Here is a 22,569-nt window from a genome sequence, read left to right as displayed (position 1 = left end):
CAAAGAAGGTGATCTCTAACCCACTGAGCTATGGTCTCACCACAAAAGATGAGGGCCAGTCCAGAAACCCTTAAGACCCAGCCCCCGCCATGCTGAAAGCCTTCTAACTCACTTGAACTCTTCCATGAAGGTGCCATGGTGAGCTATATTCTGCCAAAGGCTTTTGAAGATGGTGCTGATGTGGTAGCGAATTGTAAATTTGTCATAGAACTCGCTGGTGGCTCCGGTGTGTTCGACATCTGGGGAGGACGGAGGGAAACCCGTAAGTCAGACAATAAATCCACCACTTTGAAGTTAGAACGGAAGGGATATACCCTGTCGCCTCCAGAATGACCAGAAGATCAAGAGCTACCCCTTGCCAACTTCCAAAAAGAACATCAAATCCAGGAGAAATGGTCCCAGTCATTGGCCAGAGGTCCAAGGGATACTGAACTGTATGTATAGGCATAGAGATCCCAATTCTATAATCTGCCAAGGCAATCAACACCACTTCACATCCCAGGGCAGGGCGCTCTGGGTTTAAAGTTGAACCCAAACTGTGAGTCAGGCAGCAGCTAACCTGTATAAAACTTCATCAGCGACGGTACAAGCAACTTGGTGGAGAGAGGATGGTTCTCAATCATCTCAAAGAATTTCTGTGTCCGTGGCTGGACAGCCGGGTTCGTCATAAACATCACCTCCACCAGCTTCGCCACCAGGTAGGGGTTCCGAATGTAGTTCTGGTTGCACAGCATCACAACGAGGAACGTCACAACGTCTTGGGTGCAAGGCTCATAAAGTACCTGAGGAGAATATCTGGCAACGGGGGGTGGGGTGGGATGAAAAACGGGCAAATGAGAAAACGGTCCTGAATGGAGAAGCACAACAGCAAAGTAAGTAGAAAGCTGCTGGTTCAGCCCAAAGGCCTGTCTAGTCTTGTTTTCTCAGAACATGGAAGGCTACCTTGTAATGAGTCAACTCAATACTGTCTATGCAGACTGGCACCAGCTCTCCAGGGATTCCGACAAGATGTCTTCCTGGGCGCTTCTTGCAGATGCCAGGAAGTGCTCTAACACAGCCCTTCCCTTAAGACACAGGAACTTAGGAAGCTGCATTATACAGGTTCAGACCACTGGGTCCATCTAGCTCAGTATTGTCTACACTGACTGGCAGTGGCTCTCTAAGGGCTACCAGGAGATGCCAATGGGGATCAAACCTGAGACCTTCTACATGCTAAGCAGATGTTCCAAAGCTGAGCAAAGGCCCTTCCTGCTATTTCCATACAGTGGCCAGATGCTTCTTAGAAGCCAACAAGAACAAGGTGGCAATATTACTTACTGTACAATAAAAAATAAAAATTCCGCGACGTCTTCCACATAAAACTCAGGCAACGCTGCAAACACTTTTGGGACATCAGGGTTTAAAGGCAGTTTTATGCTGTGAACACAGGGAGGAGAGAAAGACCATTAAGCGCCTTGGGGCTGGCATCTCTCATAAATAGCTTTCAAAACTCTGCAAAGGGTAGATAACTGACTAAGTATGCCACCATGAACCAAAAGCCACATACATGGAAAGCAAATTCACAGCCATATAAATACATTTTAAGGGTCATGCAAAAAACAAGTTATACCCTGCACTGTTTTAAAACAAAGGTATAGGTATGCAATTTGTATCTGATTTCCTGCAGAGATTTCATTTTAAGAGTAAGGGAACAAATCAAACTTTCCCCACCTGGCCCTCCAGCTGTTGTTGGAATACAATTCCCATCAGACCCATCAATAATGGCCTGCGATCAGGGATGATGGGAGTTGTAGTTCAGAGGCATCTGGAGGGTATCAGGAGGAGGAAGGGTGACAAGAGAAGGTCACATTCAACTAACTTCTTGTCACACTGAAATCAATTAATCAGGTTTATTTATTCGACTGGGCCTACTGCAAGTAGGACTAACATTGGATACACATCAGAGTGTCAGGATGAATATTTCCTCCTCACTGACTTCAGGCTGCTTGGGAAGTGAGATGTTTTTTAAAACTTCCCCATAAAGCATTATCTAGGCTTTTCAAAGCTGGTAACTGAAAAATGGCCGCACCTATAGGAGTCATTTGGGGGGCAGACACCTACTGTTAATTGGCAGGAGGTAGCTAGCGACTTGGCCAGCACAAAAAAGCACACTGGGTGAGATGAGGAGATCTCTAAATGCGACTCACTTGGGGTAGGCAGGGTCTAGGATCCGGAGCAAGAGCTGGATGACCATGCTGTAAAAATTCAGGCACCTTCTAAGGAAATTCTCGTCTAGGAGGCCGGCATCTGCACAGGCTTTGCACCGCACCAATTTCTGCACAGAGAAGTTGCCAGGACCCAAAAGTTAAGCAAAAGCGCCACACTAAAAATCAATATGTCCCACTCGCCCATACACAAACAAAATATTGCACTCAGAACAGCAAAGCATTCAAGTTGGGAGAAGCATACTCTGAAAGAAGAAGCAGTTCAATAAATGTTTGTTTGGGCAGGATGAACTGATTATACAGGGCACAAGAATGCAAGAGCCTGGTGTCTGGATCAGAGCAAAGGCTCATCTAGTCCAGGACCCTGGTCTTCACAAGTGGACAACAAAGACAGGAGCCCACAAGCAAGGCAGAAGGGCAAGACTCTCTCCTGCTCTTGCCCCCATCCCCACCCCAGCAACTGGTAAGCAGAGATATGCCACTTCTGAACACAGAAGTTCTGCTTCACCATCCCTGCCTAGGGTTGCAGCAATGAATTAAATAATAATAATTATGTGTTCTGTGAAGGGTTCTCATCGGCCCTGAAATCTCCTGCCTATTAGCATCATGGGATGACTTCAAGATCTAGTAGTATGAGAGAAGGAGAAAATTCTTTCCCCAAACACCACTTTCTCCATGTGATGTGTATGTTTTCTACGCCTCTATCGTGTCTCCCTCTTACGCCTGCAATCCTATCCAAGTTTACTAGCTTATCAAACCTTCACGTAGGCACTCAGCACCCAACATACACATTCAAACCTCTGTAATCATTTGTAGTCAAGGTTGGCTCCCTGAAACCCTCAAGGCGAAGCTGGAGCAAGGGACCAACTGGCTTTTGCCCGACCGCAGCTTACAAACCTTGAGCTGTGTTTTGCAGCGCTTTAGCATTTCTCGATGCCGTGTGGCCAGAGGAGAATCCTTCCACTGAGTTTCATTATTCTTCAAGTCCTCCACGGTCCTGTAAAAGTAAACCAAACAAGAGGGAAAAAATAAAAATAAAAATTGAGCAATTGTGGCAAAGGCAGAGAGCGCAAAGCACCAGAGAGGAAGAGGTAAATGAAACAGGACACAAGAAACTGCCTTATATCACGTCAGGCCACTGGGCCATCTAGGTCAGTATTGTCTATGCCAATCAGCAGTGGCACTCCAGGGTTTCAGGCAGGGAACATTCCTAGCCCTCCTTGGAGATTCCACTGGGGATAGAACCTGGGACCTTCTGCATATGAAACAGATGCTCCACCACTAAGCTATGAACATAGGAAGCTGCCTTATATCACGTCAGACCATTGGTGGAACGTCAGACCCTGTGGAACGCCCTCCCACCAGATGTCAAAGAGAACAATAACTACCAGACTTTTAGAAGACATCTGAAGGCAGCCCTGTTTAGGGAAGCTTTTAATGTTTGATGCATTACTGTGTTTTGATATTTTGTTGGGGGAGGCCCAGCCAGATGGGTGGGGTATAAATAAATAAATAAATAAATAAATAAATAAATATTGGTCCATCTAGCTCAACATTGTCGACATTAACTGGTAGCAGGGTTTCAGGGAAGGAGTCTTTGCCCATTACTACTTAGAGATGCTGGTTTGTAGTTGGCTGATGAATCTTCATTTGCTTGAACTATATCTGGTATTATGTGTGAACCAAGCACTCTTAACTATGGTTTGTTTGACCACTTCACCCCAGAAGCTCATGAAACTATAGAGGCATGAGGCAAGAGCAGCTGGACAACAAGCCAAACCTTTGGCAAAACAAGCTATGGTTTGTTTGATCATCCATGGGACAAACCATGGCATAGAGTTGCATTAGAACCAAGCCAACATCCACTTATCCCCCTACTCAGCCCCCACAACCTCCCTTCAGCTAACTGAATCGCTGGCGCACCCAGTCCTAGTTCCCTCCTGATACTGTGCATGCACACTACAGTAAGCATCCTCTTGCCAAGTTATGCTAGCGATTACTCAAAGCCACCTTTAGACCTCGATGAACAATGAGGCCATTGGTGGCCTACAGAGCTTTCTGGGAACTGGCACAGCTCTCCAAGCAGACAATGCCTGCAGAGCTTGAGATCATCGGCAGAAGACAGGCTCCCCGCTTCCCACAGCCATCTGGATCTACCAAGTCAGCCGCATGATGAGCCCCCATCTGCATTCACAACCTCTCTGCCACACATCAGCCAGCTCAGAGCTCTGTGGGTAACAAAAAACTGAAGGGACTCAAAGAAGGCAGGAGAAACTGGCAGACCATTATCAAAAGTGCTTTGGAGTATGGAGATGCCTTATTTATTTTATTTTTGTTTATTTAATAAAATATTTTCACTGTTTGATCGTAAAACAAAAACCCTCAAAGCAGTTTGCAGCAAAATTTAAGTAATGAGATTATCGGCAAAAACAAACTAAAGCATTCAGAAAGTAATTTAAATCGACAACAGCTAAAAACCAGATTTAGAAAATGTCAACATTCTACATGTCTTCCTCACCTGTTGAGCTCCCGGATGGCCCTCAGTCGACGGATGTATCGACGGCAGCTTGGCAAGATAGAAAGGTGATGGGCATGGAGGGTCAGGAAGAAGCACTCCGTTGGAAATTTCGGCTCAGAAAAGAGGGACTGATCCCTAGCTGGGGAAAGGAGAAGGAACAGGATAGAATTGAGAAGTTAGGGTTCATTCAGACATGGGAAATATTACAGTATTTTTCGTTCTATAGGATGCACCCGGCCATAAGACGCACCCAGTTTTAGAGGGGGAGAACAAGAAAAAAAATTCTCTTCCTCTCTGCGCAGCGCCCCTTTAACGAAGCGCAGGAGAAATGGAGCCCCTTCCATTTCTCCTCCTGCTTCGCTGAAGGTGCTTTGTGTAGCTTTCCCTCTCTGCGCAGCACCTCTTCAGCACTGAAAAGGCGCTGCGCAGCTCTCCCTCAAGAGCCAGTGTGGTGTAGTGGTTAAGAGCGGTAGTCTCGTAATCTGGGGAACCGGGTTCGTGTCCCCACTCCTCCACATGCAGCTGCTCGGTGACCTTGGGCCAGTCACACTTCTTTGAAGTCTCTCAGCCCCACTCAACTCACAGAGTGTTTGTTGTGGGGGAGGAAGGGAAAGGAGAATGTTAGCCACTTTGAGACTCCTTAAAGGGAGTGAAAGGCGGGATATCAAATCCAAACTCTTCTTCTTCTTCTTCTTCCCTCTCTGCGCAGCACCTCTCCAGCGAAGCGAAGCCAGGAGAGCAAGGGGGATCAGTGCGCACTGACCCCTCTCGCTCTCCAGGCTTCAGCCCTCCCGCTGCACTCCGGAGGCTTCGTGTTGCTTTTGCTGAAGCCATGGAGCCTACATTCGCTCCATAAGACGTACACACATTCCCCTTAATTTTTGGAGGGGAAAAAGTGTGTCTTATAGAGCGAAAACTACGGTAAGTTAAGCTTTCCTGATTATCGTACTAGAGCTTCCGCCCCAGTTTTTCCTTTCATGCCTGTTACATTTTAGACCGATACACTGGCCTGCTGGACTAAATTCCATTCACATCAGTGGGCATGGTGTGGCCCAACAACAAAAGTTGCTGGGCAACGTTGCTAAAAGGTTATGTTTTTAAAGCTAGTATCTCCCATGTCCTTAAGTTATACAGTGGTACCTCGGGTTACAGACGCTTCAGGTTACAGACTCCGCTAACCCTGAAGTAGTACCTCGGGTTAAGATCTTTGTTTTAGGATGAGAACAAAAATCACGCGGTGGCAGCGGGAGGCCCCATTAGCTTAAGTGGTACCTCAGGTTAAGAACAGTTTCAGGTTAAGAACAGACCTCCAGAACGAATTAAGTTCTTAACCCGAGGTACCACTGTACAGCACCAATGTATTGATTGTGTTGATGCCGACAGTGCCTGAACAGCAGATATAGCTGATACTGGTGCAGAAAGTAGTGAATGGGAGAACAGGGGAACCAGCAGCATGGAATATTCTCCCCATGTAGCAAAATACAGAAATTGCCCAAAGCCACGCTGGGGAACCTGCGGCCCTTCAGATGTCATTGGGCCACGACACCCAGAATCTCTGACTCTTGGCAATGCTGGCTATGGGGGATGAGAACTGGAGTCTGGCAGCATCTGAAAGGGTGAAGGTTCCACATCCTTGCAGTAAGGAATCTTATAAATGAAGTAACCACTATCTGCCATGACAAATGGCCTGTCTCTCATTTGCTTTGTTAAGTTTATCCTCCGGTGGTGGCTCATGTCCTGGATGCATCTGTTAACTATGGATGGGGAAAAGCATCTTTCTTCTTAAACAAGTTTCTAGACCTTAAGGCTGCAAAGCTAGATGTGAAAAGTGTGCATGGGACCAACAGTGAAATCTCAATGCCAGGGGTCAAGCAAGATTTCCTGTGTTCTAGATAGCTCTGTCTGTTCCACAGACTACTGGAAATTCAAATGGCCCATACATTAAAAACAATACTTAATTTCAAAGGTCCCACAACTCTATTTTCCTTAAAGCATAAGCTAGGTTACCTTGGAGAAGAACTTCTAAACACACAGCCCCGAATAAAACAACCCACATATTTGTTTTTGCACATCTGCCAAGGAACAAAAAGGTGGAGACAACAGCAGCAATCTGTAACTCACACAGCTCAACCATCCAGCTGCCAACATCCTCCATGGTAGCTTTCACTCGCGTCTCATCCGCCGGGAGTACAATGCGACACCGAGGATGGAAGATGTAGGAGGGGTCAACCGTCTCAAGCTTGATCTTCGTGCTCAGCTGCTGAAGCACCCACAGGAAGTTGAGCATAAAGCCGTCTGTAGAGACCAATCTGTCATCTGTCTGCAAGTCCAGGAGAAAGGGAACAGAGTGCTATCTAAGAACAGGAACTTCAGGGAGACAGCCCCATATCTGAAGCTGGGCTCAAGGGTATCTTAAGGACAGCCTTCCCACTTGTGATCTGGGGTGGTGGAACCCTTTTAAGTCCAAGGGCCGCATTTCCTTCTGGGCAACCTTTTTAGGGGCCACATGCTACTGGTGCACAAGGCCAGAGACAAAAGTGGGTGAGGCAATTAATGCAACTATTACCTTTGTACAGTAGGCAAGCTTCTACGCACACTCAAAAATCTGTCTTTATCCTCCACCCAGGCAAGCAAGAGGCATTATCAGAGCTCAAGGATGAATTCCAGACAGGCACAAGCACTCAAGGAAGGTGTGAAGAGCAGGTGGCAAAAGGGAGAGTTCTAAAGGCCAAACGAGAGGCCTGGAAGGCCACATGTGGCCCCTGGGCACAAGGTTCCCCCACCTCTAATTTAGAGCATCGCCAGAGGGTTTGCTCTGAGTACTGCTGGCAGTGTGCCTTTGGAATTACCCTCCCCAGAACTGTTTGCCTAGCGCCTACAGAGCTCTCAGCTGCTAAGCCACAGATTTTACCTTGGCCAGGTACCCCCTAGCTGGCCTGAAAAAAGCCACCATCTCTCCCAGCTTCATTTCCCCCACTTGCATATTTTATAGGCTCATAAATATACACTGCACAATAAACTAAGTATCTAGGCAGGGAGAATTAACGCATCTATAAAGCAGCAGAAAAAGACTTGACACCTGGACAGCGATACACAATAATCCATGGACTGAGCTACACATCAGAAAAGTCCTGTGTAAGCAAAAGGTGTTTGAAAAATGCAAGTAGAAATGATGATTGTTTACAATTAATAGGCAAGGAATTAAACAATCTAGGCTGGAACATAATATTTTATCATCAAAATAATCACAATCATCATCATTTTATCATCATCCTGCCTGACAGGGACTCAAGGTGGCTTACAGCTAAAATAGAAACAGATAAAAACATTTTTTTTGGGGTGGGGGGACCAACCATTAAAAAATAATTAAACACTAAACCCCCTATTTCTTGCAGAAGACAAATGCTATGTGGCACACTTAACAGTGCCTCTTTGGCTGAACATAAAGATTGGGCAGTTATATAATGTGCGGGGATTATACTGATTTACCTGTTGAGAGGATTATAACTAGACAATGCACATTAAGTGCTTACAACACTTAAAAGCCCAAGATAAAAATATTATTCTCTTCCCAGACCCGGCTTTTATTTATGTAAATATTCTGAAGGCACTTTTTCAGCCCTGTTTGTGCCCCCCCCCCAAAAAAAAACCCCATGGCCCTCAAGTCTAACACTACAAGATACAATTTAGCCAGTTAGATGCAAACAGACTTTTTTTATAAATTACAACAACAACAACAGAAGTAAAACAAAACTCGAGGAACAGCCAGCAAAAAAAGAAAAGGGGAAATGGTATGTTTAAAAACTGCTGTTTCAGTTGCAATAGCTTCTGCTCTGATTCGTATGGAGTATTTAAAAGCTGCAAACTTTTAAATTTTAAAAGCTGCAAGATTAATGGGCATGGGGCAGGGTGCAAGCAAAATTACAATTAAAATGTCATGACTTGCTGGTTATTGACAAGTCAAGGCTCCAACACTGATTGTCAAAGCAAGTAACACTCCCACTTCCTCAAAGGGAAACAAAAGTGGCTCACTAACAGGTAGCAGAGGACATCCTGGGATGTCAGGAGGGGCAGGGCATAAGCAACAGAAACATGAGAGGTGGAAATCAAAGACTGCTGGCTGATATCCTTATGCAGAGCAGACGGACAAGCATAGTGATGCAAGGGCTGACAATATAAAACTGAGGACTAGAGGCTTGGTTGCAGGAAGGTCAATGCAGAGGGTGGGTGAGGGTGCTCATGGCAACAGAAGAGACAGCTGAGTTTACAATTTCAAGTTGATCAAAGAGGGGAGAGGGACACAATAAATGTGCTAACAGGCTTTCACGACCAATCTGGACTGCGGGCACAACTTCACCTGCATCTGGGCCTTCTTCATGTTGGCGTTGACCATGGCTGCCATGTAGCTGAGAGCTGCCTCTCGGGTTTCTCCGTTGAGTAACACACTATGCAGGATCTTAAACAGCTCTTGCTGAAGATTTTTACAAAAGGAAAGTCAGAAGCAAGTTAACTGAGCAACTGCAGCTTACAATGTCAGGTTTCACTGAGAAACAGCTGTGTAGCACAGCCTTGGTGACGCTCTCTGGATGTCTTGGGCTCCCATCAGCCCCAGCCAGCATGGCTAGCAGTCAGGGATGATGGGATCTGTAGTCCCCAAAACACCAGGTGGGCACAAGGCTGGTGCAGAGAAAGGTCACATTCACACCATACATTTAAAGCTATATGATACCATTTTAAACAGCTGTGGCTTCCTCCAAAAGAATTTGGGGAGCTGTAGTCTGTTAAGGGTGCTAAAGAGCTACAATTCCTACAATGGCTTAACAGTCAATCCCTCTTCACAGTGAATTCTGTGAGCTGTAGCTCTGTCAGGGCAATAGGGATCTCCTAACAACTCTCAGAACCCTTAAAAAACTACAGCTCCCAGAATTCTCTTGGGGGAGGCTAAGTAGTATCATAGTGCTTTAAAAGTATGGTGTTAATGTGGCCAGGGTCTTAGCATAGTTGGAAACTTCGGTTACACAGCAGCTGTAGTCTTTATTCCCCTAATGCTTCTAGATTTTAAGATGACCTCGCAAATATTTATCAAAAGTAAGGCTTGTATCCAACTCAGAGCAGACCCATTTAAATAAATGGGCCTAGGTTAGTTTTGTCCTTCAGTGGGTCTGCTCTGAGTATGGCTAGAACTGGATTCAACCCTAAAGCTACAACTTTTAAATAATCAGTTAAAAGTAATTAAAAATATTTTAAGTGATTACAATTAGGCCCATAATTAATCAGGCAACACATTTAAAAATGTGAAGTTTCTAAAATATATATTAAATAAATAAATAAACAAATATGCAGACAGCAGCAGTCATCTGAGAAGATGAATTCCCCCTTCGCTGTCAGGCACAGGAAATAACACCTGTTGTTGCAGCAGGAACCATCTAAGCATCAAAAGCGGTATGCAGCAATGTTTTACTCAGAGTTGATCTACTGAAATCAATGGACCTAACTGGGTCATGTTTATTCATTTCATTAGGTCTGCTCTGAGTCAAATGTAGCTGAATACCAATCCAAGGATTGTGACCAGCTTTTTATTATTCTACTGATTTGTTTCATAAAATTTATACACCTCTTGATTTAGGTTGTGTGTTTTTTTACAAAGCGGTTTACAAAAAAAAAAGTTTAAATGATAAAATCAGTGCTTTTTTGGGGGGAGGACGCAGGAGTACGCATACATACCCCTAAACATTTTGTGACTCTTTTGTCCATTTACTGTATGTATTTTTCCTGATTTGAACTATAAAATGGTGATTTTCTTGAGTCAAAAATGAGAGTACCCCTAAACATTTCTTTAAGAAAAAAAAGCATTGGATAAAATTATCCGTAAGAATTAACAACAACATTCAAAAAATTAAAATAAGAATAAACTAAGAACAGATTAAAACTTGCAACAACTTTCTAAATACAGCGGTACCTCGGAAGTCGAACGGAATCCATTCCGGAAGTCTCTTTGATTTCCAAAACCAAGACACGGCTTCCGATTGGCTGCAGGAAGCTCCAATCAGAAGCTGTGCTGGATGTTCGGGTTCCAAAGAACGTTCGCAAGCTGGAACACTCACTTCCGGATTTGCAGTATTCAGGAGCCAAAATGTTCAACTTGCAAGGTGTTCGGGATCCAAGGTATGACTGTAGCAGAGTAGGCTTGCTTTTAAGCAGGCGCCAAAAAGTGTACAGTAAAGGCACTTGATGCTTGATGTCAAGGGTAGACTCACTGCGATGAATAGGACCTAGGTTAGTCATGTCCATTCATTTCAGTGAGTCTGCTCTGGGGATGGTTGATCCTGACTGACAGGCTTAGCAAAAACATTTTCTCAAACAAGATAAAAAGCAGCCAATTCAGCACACCTACCCTTGCGGATTCCAGGTAATGCTGCAAAGACTGGCTAACCACCCTGGTGTTTTCGAGGGTAATGGCAGGTCCAGAGAAATATTTTTCGACCACTCTAGGCTGCAAGGAGGAAAGGGGGGGGGGGGAGTCAACGAACAACACAACACAGGTAGGTTTTATTTAAAGTACTTGTAAAGAAGATGTTTATGGGCAGAATCAATTTCAAGGCAGCTTATGACATAGAAATGCAATAAATAATTAATGATATACAGCATGCTTAATATCCGGTAAAATTAGACTAACACCCAACAAGCCCAGAATTAAGTAAACTAAAAACCATGGTTTGCATCTAATGCTAGTCCTACTCTGAGAAGGTCTTCTGAAATGAATGAGCATAACTAGCTTAGGTCCATTAGTTTCAATGAGTTTACTCTATGTAGAACTTAGCTGGATACAACTCTATCACTCTTGCCATAAAGCAAAAAAACACAAACTGGAGCAATAGCCAGTGAGAACCATCACGTTTTAAGGCCTCTCCTGAATGCTTGTGGTGATAAGGGTTGGTGAACTCCCAACAGAAACTTATTTCAGAGGTGTGGGGCCAGTACAAAAAAGGCCTTGTCCTGCATGCCTGCTGACCTAACAGCCCTCTGCAGTGGGTGCATAAGAGGTTGCAAAAGGAGGGAGAGGCTTTTAAGGTAGATTACAGCAGACTAGACAAAACTTATTTGCTGTAGCAGAAGATCTTTTTGATTTGGTCTCATTCACTCATCACTTACATCATCTTCAGCAAAGACAGAGAGACTGAAGAAAGCCCCAAGGTAAGAGAGTCTTTGCAGTTCCCGACCTGTCCCGGGGCTCAGAGACTTCGGCAGCCACAAAGGCAAAGACACAACCTGTGGGTACAAGAGGGTGACAGGGAAATGACTGGCATGTGGGCTGGAAGCTTCTAAATTGTTCTGCTGCCTGTTTGATCGCCCTTTGCTAGAATCTGATGGATGCTGAGCACTGGAAACCAGCATTAACTCAAAAGGAATTGTAAGAACAGGTTTTCCACTTACCAAACTGCACACGGGGTGAGATTTCCCAAACTTGATTTCACATAGTTCACCTAAAGCCTAAAAACAGAAACAAAAATAAATGAGAAAAACAAAATGACCCAAGGACATTTCTACACAGGTTCTTTGGCTGACTAATGGAAAAAAGAACCACGTGTTGGATGGAGGGCTCTTAAAAGAGTTGCATCTTAAGAAGCTGTCTTTCTTTGGACTCTTCCAGTGGCTAGCTTGTTATGCCAGCTATGTGTGACCTCCTGGTTCAAAATACCAGCTGCCACAACCTTGGGAGAGGGGCTCTAGTCTTCATGCCCCTGTGAGTGGGCTTTCCAAGAGGCTCCTGGCTAGCCACAGAGGGAAATAGGATGCTGGACTGGATGGCTTAAGAGCTTAACCTGGAGAGTTGCTTGGGAGTATGTGCAGTCATGTCTCAGAAGTTATCAGAGGTAGATCAACAGCTCCTATGACCTATAAGCAGTATGAAGACTCTGAATTGGCTAGTCCTAGTATATTTATGCTGGGGACCTGACCTCCCACTCAGCATTAGAATGTAAGAAGAGCCTGCTGGATCAGGCCAATGGCCCATCTAGCTGGCCACCCAGATGTCTGTAGGAAATCTACAAGCAGGGCCCAAGCAAAGAGCACTTCCCCTTCCCGTGGCTTCCAGCAATTGGTATTCAGACGCATTACTGCCTCTTGGCCATGAAGGCAGAGCAGAGCCATCACAGCAGGACATCCAGAGAACTCCAGATTTTCCAACTCAAACAACAGCTGGAGCACACAAGCTCCAGGTCTAGATTTCTGAGTCAGGCCACAACAGTTTTCCTCCCCAATTTAGGTTGGAAGCAAGTTCTTACAAGGGATGAAAGGACAGCCTGCCAACTCTAAACCAGGAGTGGGGAACCTGTGCCCCCACCAACTCCCAAGAGCTTCAGGTAGCACAGCCTACAGTCAGAGATGATATGAATTATATGGCTAACCTGATCCAAAACACTCACCCACCCCACTCACACATGAAAGCAAAGACCACCACAGCCAACCACAAATGAATAACCACACCCTAGGCCAACCCCAACCTCTCTCACCACCAAAAGAACACAAGTGAACAGCAAAGAACCTGCACAAGCAACGCTGACACCAAACCCTACATATAGTAAGTAAAATAGAAACATCGCCACCCGACCCCCCATCTTCCCCCCCCACCTCTTTCCCCCTTTCTTCCTAATGTCTCAACAAATGAAACTGATTTATAAAAATGTTACATGGGGGGGGAAATATGAGAGACATTGCACTTACTTTTGTAAATCAAGAAAATCTTTAATAATAATAAAAAGAGATGATACGAGTTGAAGTTCAGGAACATTGAGAGGGGCACAGGCCTTGCCTTTATTTAATAGCTTTTTAGTCTGCCCTTGAAAACAAAAATCCTTCCTCTGGTCAGTTTACACAACATCGCTCAATGAAAACACAAGTAGCAAGGAGGAGAAAAGCCAGTACAGATCAATTAAGGGCTAATTGTTCTTTAAAAGGTTTGGGGTGATAACCTGGCAGAGAAGAAGTTTAATGCTCTCAGGCCTGTCTCTCTGGGAGAGAGCCTTGCGCAGGCAGAGGGGACATCACCAGCAAGGTGCTGTCTGCCCCTCGCCACTCCTAATGCAATGGACGCAACACACACTTACACTTCAGCATAAGGGACAAAAATGCATTCCATTTATCCACATCTCTCCCATTCAGGTCAAAATCTCTACCAAATTCAACTTATGGTTCATCTCCTTTTTGCTCATAAGAAGTTAAAATGGGCACCGCAGGGAGAGGACACATTTGCATTTCTCAAGCCAGCAGTCAAGTTCTTCCCATCTCTGCTGCTTAGCCAAGTGGCTGGCAAACTCCAAAACGACCAGGCAAGGGTTAAGCAGCGCTTGGGGAAAATAGATCTATTGTTCTCAGTGCACCAAGGGCCCCTTTTGTCTTGCAATTTGAGAGCAGAAAGTCGTTGGATGATGTCGAGAACCCATGACAAAAAGAACTTTCATCTACATCCTCCCAGTGGGTCTGGCAGGCAGGACAGAATGAAATCGAAGGAAATTCAGAAGGACAATGTGCCACACATCCTGGATGTGTTATAGCACAACATATATACTCCTTTTTTAACTCTCTCCAGCACTATCATTCCAAAGACAGGAGGTTAGGGAATACTATAACTGCTGCCACTGTCACTACTTGTGGATACAGGCAGCCCCCCTTACACGGGGGTTATGTTCTGAGGCACCATGCACGTCAGAAAGATCATGTAGAATTGAAACCCACTGAAAAAGCCTGCAAACACCCTGTTCCACCCTTTTAGTGGCATTTCAGCGACATCTTTATGACGTTTCCGGGTTTGTTGCGATGCATGTTAGCTCTCTCCATTAATTTCAACGAGTCTACACTTGGGTGAGACCAACCCTGATCTAGAGTCTTGTTATTTAATAAGCAAATAATAAAATCCATAGTCTTAACTGCTATGCTACACCACCTCTTGCGTATATACACACACAGTGGCTGATTCAAAATCGAAACGCTAATTTAAATAAAATACTGGCTTAAAAATCAAACACAAGATCCACAATAGAAATAGGAGCAGTTTCAACACTAGTAGCAGAGACATAAAATCAAAACCATGGGAAAGTCTGAATAAAATTGAATTCAAAAACGTCTGAATTAAATCGAAATCTCTGGCTGCCTAAATGCATCCATGCGAGACACATTGTCCAAATCAAGCCATGTTGCACAAGAGTGGAGCAAACAGACACAGCAATCACAGAGGGATCTTTTCTCTTTTTTAATCAAGAGTCTGCTCGGCTTGAAAGAGTCCCTGCTGCTCTCTGCAGGGACAATTCAGTTCTACTCCAAACAAAGCCTCTCTCCCATAAAGCAGACGGCCTGATTCCTATGCTAATCACACCCTACTAAACTTCCAGGTTCTCACTGAGCTGGTACACCTGTGGCAGAGATGCACTGCTTCAGACTGCAGGTGGGGATTGAATGATTCAGTGCTCCTGCCAGGGTGGGGGCAGGAATACAAGTGAAGGGCTATGCTAGATCTTTATTCTTTGCATGCTAGTTCTCCATGTGCTGTACGTACGGAGGAACAGTCTATCATGTGATATCCCTCCCCATCCCTCCAACACTGCAGTATGAAGTGATGTGGCCCAGTCACAGGCTGACCACCTCTATGAGAGATAGGTGGGCAAGATACAGCCCTTGACCAAATTTCATATGGGTAGCAAAAAGAGAGGAAAAGGAGAGCGGCCAAAAATAGCCCCACCCACAAAAAATAACACCCTACAGAATGCAACCCTGGACAGGAAAATCATCATCATCACCATCATCAACAACAACATAGTTCATTGCCAGGAAAAATAGTCTATCTACCTGGTGCAGACTACCAGCAGATGGGAAGATTATGTACAGGGAGAAAACTGAGTAAGGCTACTCACCATTAGGGGGTATTTAAAATTGTCACTATCAAGGGAACACTCTTTCGAAGCCACAGCCAGGCCTTGTAAAATGGGGATAAATATCTGTTCAGAGAAGAAGGAAAAGGGAGAAAGAGAATCATGACTCTTGTACTTTCCACTTTAGCAGACAAGGCTAATCTGTATTATTATGACATTATCAATTATGATGATGCTTTAAATTTATATACCACCCTTCATCCATAGATCTCAGGGAGGTTCACAACATAATGACTTTGCATTGCTTATCATCATTAACTTTAAATGAATATTTAAGTTATGTATTGTATGAGTAGTATGTTATGCTATGTATGCTTATTACATTCTATGCGGTCCTGTGGTCTTTTGACAAAGGGCTGCATATAAATTTCAACAAAATAAAAATGAATAATCAAGCCCGGTTTCCATGCAGCCCCTGGGTATGTATCAACTAGCTAGAACGAGGCTTACGGCATTATTATTATTATTATTATTATTATTATTATTATTATTACCACCATCATTATAATCATCGCTGTATTTGCAGATAACATTATTATACTGCAAACCAACTTAGATGTTTTACTGCAGTCAAGCAGTCTATACATTCCGTCAACTAAATAACAGACCACCATTTCAACACAATTTTTCAGGGCAGTGAACGCTTAACTAAAAAAGAAAACAGTAATAAAACTATAAAACAACAATATCTCAAGAACAGTCAACAGCAGAATATAGTCACAAAACAATCAACAGCAAAATCACCCTGTTAACCCCCATAAGCCAAATGTAACAGCTGTGTTTCAGTAGGTGGCAAAAAGATGTAAATGAGGGATTGAGCGTATCTCCAATGAGACGGAATTACAAAATGGGGGAGCCATCACCAACTAGACCCTATCTATGACAGTCTCATGCACCAGTATAGTTTTTAGTGAAGTTCATATGCTTTTAAGGGCATGCTAACCATTATACCACTTAGTATGCAGCATCAGACTGCAAGGTGGGTGACTGACACTCTCTTGAAACTTGAGGTCCTTGTGCTCTTATTTCCTTCAAGCCCCTCCCTCAAAATTCACTTGACCAGAGCCAGGAATACTTTGGAACAACCCCTAGTCCTAAACACCCCATTGTAACTAAGTCAACATATTTAAATTTAAATATTTGCGCTCCTCCTTCCTTGCATGGCCATGCATTCATCCCACCTCCTCTTCTGTATTTCCTTGTATCTATTTTTAGATTGCAAGCTCTTTGAGGCAGGGCAGGGAGGGACACATCAAACTCATTCTTTTGTAATGTGCCATGTACAATGATGGTGCAGCAGTATGGATAAAGAGACGTGAACAGAATCACCCTTCTGCATTTATTAGCACAACAGTTCGGCAAGGAAGTTTCGGCTCAAAGATTGTGATTGGGCCAGGAACACCCAGCCAGCTTTGTGCCTGAACTGGGATTTGCATTACACTCTCCCTAGCTGAAAGTGCAACACACTAACCCCAACACCAGTGGAGCCAGTGTGGTGGCGTGGCGTGGCCAGGGTTCAAATCCTCAGTCATACAGCTGACTGGGTGATCTTGGACCAGTTCCTCATTCCCAGCCTAAGCTACCTCACAGGGTTGTTGTGATGATAAAATGGGGAGAACTATGAATGCTACCTTGGGCTCACTGGAGGAAAGGTGGGATATACTTGCAACTTTATCTATATGCACACATACACACACACATCTGTGAATTGCTGTAGGTTATGTGTATAATGGCCAAAGTGAACAAGGCCTCTGCACAGAGTTTGCGTTCCGTTATTTGGTGTTGTTGCAAGTCACTAAAAACGACCAGTCACTTACCTGTTTGAACACCTCTTCATCCTGATGGGTCGTTCTCACCAGCTCTTGGATGAAGCCAAAAGGGAGATTCCTACAGAGCATGTACGGGACTAGCAACGACTGCTGCTGTAATGACCTTATGCACGAGAAGGAGGACATGGGGTGAAGATTGGGAGGAGAGGGGCTCACGAAAATACCACCCAACAGATGGCAACAAGTAGGCCCAACTCACCTCGGTTGCGTTAAGGATCCTTGGAGCACCAAAGCAGCATGGGAAATGCACTGAGATCGGATGTTGCTCAGTAACTGGCTCACCACCGGCTGGCTACACATCTAAGGGAATAAATGGAGTAATGACTGCCAGCAATGCTGGGGCCCAGCCGCTGCAAACCCTAAAAGCAAAGTGGCACATTTCTTCCTAAAACCTTTTACCTCGGGGTGGGGAACAGCTGTGGCCCTCCAGCTATTGCCAGACTGCAACCATCCCAAACCACTGGTCATCCTGACCAGGGCAACATAAAGGTGATTTAAAAACATCAGTAGTGTTACATTAGTAATGTATTTGTGGCAATTGAAGGTAGATTTTCGTACATTATTTTTCCAGGCATCAAAAGTTTGCTACAACTCATAACAGTATTTAATTATCTGGAGTGTATTGTTATTATTATTATATTATTATTATTTATTGAATTTATATACTGCCCTATACTTGGAAGTCTCAGGGCAGTTCACAGAACAAAATCAAAATATAAAACCACAAAATATATAATCAAAATAAGAACAATAACACAACCCCCCCCCAAAAAAAACCCACCACATTTTAAAAGGGCATAAGATGTCAATCAAATCATCCAAAGGCCTGGTTAAAAAAGGAGCCGGGTGCATGGCACCTAAAGGTGTATAATGAATGTGCCAGGAGAACTTCCCTGGGGGGAGCATTCCACAGACAGGGTGCCACTGTGAAGAAGGCCCTGCTCTTTAGCAAAAAAAATGCTCAAACTTCTTCTCTGGGTTGGAGGGATCTGGAGTGGATATTGCACCTTAAAATTCCTTTCCCCTCCCAAAAAAAGAAAAGAAGAAGCAAAAACTGATTGCAGAAGAGGATCCTTCTCCTCAACATACCTTTGGTGCTTTTCTCTCCTCTATCCCCACTCGGTCAAAACACTCAATGAGGTAGTTCAGCATCTCAGTTTCCTTGCATGTCTCGATGGTGAAGTGGTCGCTGCATGAGTCAGAAATGCTGGCTCCTCCAGAGCCTCCACCACTTTAAGGGAATAAAGGAAAGAATCATAAACTAAGTGGCTGTAAAGCCACTTCTTTCCACAGCAGTCAGTGAAAGTTGGCAGTCCATGGAGGGAGAGCTGTGGCTTTGCACCACTTGCACAGAGAATTCTCCACAGAAAAGCGTAGACCCACAACACGAGTTGTTTACATCTGTTAATTTTCCGCTCTGGTGGCAGTACTACTTAATTTTTTTAAAAGGTTTGCTGGTCCGCAAACAACCTGGCTCTGTCTCCATTCACAGAAACATAGGATTGTAGAGATGGGACCCCTAGTGTCATCTAGTCTAACCCCCTGCAATGCAGGAATCTCAACTAAAGCACCCATACCAGATGGCCATCCAATCTCTGCTTAAAAACCATCAAGGAACCAGAGTCCACCAACTCTTGTGGGAATCTGTTCCACTGTCCAACAGCTCTTGCTGTCAGAAAGCTCTTCCTGATGTTCACTTGGAATCTCCTTTCTAATATCCACTGATGACCATGTATTAGAAGTCATATCAGAACAGGGGCCTACACTCAAAAGGCACTGCTCCTTGTTGCAGTGGCAACAACTGATTCAATCCACATGAATCGTGCAATCGGCGTAGGCCCTATTCTAATATGGCAGGCCCTATTCTAATATTATCAGCCAGACAGCCACATTCCCTTCTGGGCAAATGTAGTCAGGCTTTAGACACCAAGGAGACAGCCTTCCTGATCGGCCCCACAGAAACGAGGCAGATCCTCAGTACTTGCTTGCACCTATGTCAGGCACAGAGGACAGCCAGCCAGTCTGCTCTGTGAAAAGCTGGTATATTACTCAGCGTCATCATTCAGTGGCAAAGCACATGCATTGCACACAGAATGTCTCCAGGTAAGACTGAAATGCTGCTAACTAGTGTAGACAAGGGGTGAGGAACCCTCCTTCAGTTCAAGGGCCACATCCCCTTCTGGGCAACCTTCTACTCCAGCACCCTGTTCTTACAGTATCCAATCAGATGCCTTCAAGCAGGACCTGAGCGCAAGAGCTCTCTTTCCTCCTGAGCTCTCCATTAACTGGTATTCAGAAGCATTGCTGCCTTCACCTGTGGAGGCAGAGAATAGCCATCCTGGCAAGTAGCCACGGATAGCCCTCTCCTCCACGAATATGTCTGATCCTCTTTTAAAGCCATCCAAGGCTGGTAGGCATCGCTGCCTCCTTTGGTAGAGAGTTCCATAGTTTATAACTATGCACTGCATGAAGAAGGACTTCCTTTTATCTGTCCTGATATCCGCCTTAAAGGAAAGGCATCCTTAATCTGAAAGACCCTAGAGCTACATTTAGATCACTTGCTGAGCAAACAAGGAAGCCTCCGTCCTCAGTAACAGGAGCAACACACACACAGCAACACACACACAGCAACACACACACACGCATTGTGGAGATAAAAGCAACCCTCTCTCTTAAGTAATCATATACCAGATGCCAAACACACCACCTACAGTCTCCAGAAGGCAGCTTATCATATAACATTTGCTTTACAGATTAAGAAAGGCTGATGGCTGTACATTTTGAAATCAGCCACAAGAGCTGGTTAAAATTCAGGCAGATTTACTATCACAGCACACCAAGGATATATGCATGTGTGGTGTGTACGTGTACACACACACACACACACACTTTAATTGCTGAGATAGATTTTCTGTTCTGTCTGCAGCCTTTATTAACACTTTTTTTAATGTGCTGGCTATTCTTTTTAAAAAATTATTTTATGCTGTTAGCCAAATTTCCCTGGTGGGAGGGAAGTGGAATAGCCCTTTTAAGTATGCACATAAATAAAACTGGCCAGCATTAACATTTTGCAGTCAATCATCTGCAAAGCAACAGACAGGACATCCTCTTCTGATTCACAGGCTCCTCCCATCCTTAAACCAATTAATTAGCAGCTCCAGCCGAGGAACTCTTTCACACCTTCCATCATTAAACCTGCACGGTCACTTATGATTAGCATTTCCTTTACCTTGAAGACAACACCTCTCAGATATATATATATAAATATATGCCGGCTAGGTTGGACTCATTCTGTCTGTTTATGCTTTTAAGCCATTAACAGCCTGCAAGGTCACCTTGCTTCCTAGGAGGAGGGTGCATGTGTCAGTAGAATAGTATACCCCCTTGCACACCTTGTTATACTGCAGGTGCAATGACAGGCGCCTGCATTTTATCACAGCAACACACAATACGGCAAATTCCTGGTTTCTCAGGTGTGTGAAACAACCCTGGAAGGGTGCATGTCTTAAAATGAAGGGAGGATGAGCAGTGCTGACTCTTAGTCAAATACAACAACATGCAAAAGTAGTCAGGGGACAAGCAAAGAATGACTACTTTGCAAGAGAGCGGGATTTTTATCACCTTTGTTAATGATAAAACTAATGATTTATATCCTCCTCTTCATTGTATGATGGTTTGGACATCTTAAAGTGAACTGCTCTTTTGCTAGATTTAATATATTCTGGTATGTGTTATGATTCACATATAAATTGATATTTCTTTACCACGTTTGCCTGCTAAGGGGCATTCACATAACACTTGGAAACAAAGGGTCTGTTGGGTTTTGTTTTGGGGTTTTTTCGGTTGGCGAGAGATTTGGTTTTGTTCAACTGGTCAGTTCATTTATTATAATGGTTCTGTGTATGCTTAAAAGGTAAAGGAACCCCTGACCGTTAAGTCCAGCCGCAGACGACTCTGGGGTTGCGGTGCTCATCTCGCTTTACTGACCAAGGGAGCCGGCGTTTGTCCGCAGACAGCTTCCGGGTCATGTGGCCAGGATGACTAAGCCACTTCTGGCAGACCAGAGAAGCACACGGAAACACCGTTTACCTTCCCGCCAGAGCGATACCAATTTATCAACTTGCACTTCAACGTGCTTTCAAACTGCTAGGTTGGTAGGAGCAGGGACCGGGCAACGGGAGCTCACCCCGTTGCGGGGATTCGAACCGCCGACCTTCTGATCGGCAAGCCCTAGGCTCTGTGGTTTAGATCACAGCGCCACCCACGTCCCTGTGTATGCTTGGTGTAACGCAATTGCTTTAGTCAACTTCCTCGGCTTACGTATTACTTATCCTTGAAAACCTAATAAGAATTATTCCAAATTAAAAACAGAAACAGCATGATGCTCCATGCTCTGAACCACAGTTGTTGATGGAGGCGCCTCATTAGCACAGGATTCACTTCCATGTCCACACCCAGCGACTCCAGTTCAAATGACCCCCTTGAAGTGCTTTAGGGTTCCTATATAGCCACCAAGACCAGGTCACATGGGCACTGAACACTGGAAGGAATGCAGCATTGCACTGCTACCAATGTTCTGCTTCTGCTTGCCCAATGAAACAATCTGCTCCCCCCGCACACCGTTCTGAGGGCTTCTTTGATTCCCCACCCCAACCAACTGGGAGGGGGGAGCCAGAGATAAATCCTCATGACGCTAGCAGATTATCAATGAACATGCTTCCACTTGCAGGGACCTAAGAGCCCTTGCAGTAAAGTGGAGCAATAGCAGCCCTCCTGCACAAATGGTTATGGTGTGTGTAAGGTGGGGAAGAGGAGGGTTGTTACATTTACTTTCCACCTTTTCTCCAAGGAGATTGAGGTAGAGGACACACCTCTCCCAGCTCTCCAATTTATCATCACAGGTAGGTTAGGCTGAGATGGGTTTCCTGGCTGAGTGGGGATTCAAACCCTGATTTCCCAGGTCTTAGCCCAGCACTACAACATCCTGGTTTCGCAGTCTTGCCGGGGGGAAATGAACTCCCGGCATTATATCCAATGCTATTCCAACTAAGAGCAGACTCAATTAAACTAATTTCAGAGGGTCTGCTGTGAAT

At 44.6% G+C, this 22,569-nt stretch overlaps 1 protein-coding gene across 6 annotated transcripts in view; it reads right to left on the bottom strand.

Annotated features, from left to right (window-relative positions):
• UBE4B (ubiquitination factor E4B) overlaps positions 1 to 22,569 on the bottom strand; it is a 70,324-nt gene that overhangs the window by 11,152 nt on the left and 36,603 nt on the right. For all 6 annotated transcript variants that reach the window (XM_082229803.1, XM_082229804.1, XM_082229802.1 and 3 more), the window contains 15 exons: positions 18,566 to 18,707; positions 17,676 to 17,776; positions 17,465 to 17,579; positions 15,630 to 15,713; positions 12,157 to 12,213; positions 11,875 to 11,991; positions 11,117 to 11,215; positions 9,080 to 9,193; positions 6,844 to 7,042; positions 4,723 to 4,861; positions 3,102 to 3,201; positions 2,187 to 2,314; positions 1,318 to 1,416; positions 560 to 795; positions 113 to 239 (listed from right to left, as the gene is read on the bottom strand). In XM_082229803.1, the coding sequence (XP_082085929.1) occupies positions 113 to 239; positions 560 to 795; positions 1,318 to 1,416; positions 2,187 to 2,314; positions 3,102 to 3,201; positions 4,723 to 4,861; positions 6,844 to 7,042; positions 9,080 to 9,193; positions 11,117 to 11,215; positions 11,875 to 11,991; positions 12,157 to 12,213; positions 15,630 to 15,713; positions 17,465 to 17,579; positions 17,676 to 17,776; positions 18,566 to 18,707 (1,857 nt within the window). The remainder of the gene's footprint in view (positions 1 to 112; positions 240 to 559; positions 796 to 1,317; positions 1,417 to 2,186; positions 2,315 to 3,101; positions 3,202 to 4,722; positions 4,862 to 6,843; positions 7,043 to 9,079; positions 9,194 to 11,116; positions 11,216 to 11,874; positions 11,992 to 12,156; positions 12,214 to 15,629; positions 15,714 to 17,464; positions 17,580 to 17,675; positions 17,777 to 18,565; positions 18,708 to 22,569) is intronic.

The sequence above is a fragment of the Podarcis vaucheri genome (genome assembly GCF_965113315.1).
Source record: "Podarcis vaucheri genome assembly, chromosome: 7".
Classification (NCBI taxonomy): Eukaryota; Metazoa; Chordata; class Lepidosauria; order Squamata; family Lacertidae; genus Podarcis; species Podarcis vaucheri.
Note: the sequence above shows the minus strand (reverse complement) of the source record. Positions and strands in the feature narration are given on the sequence as shown.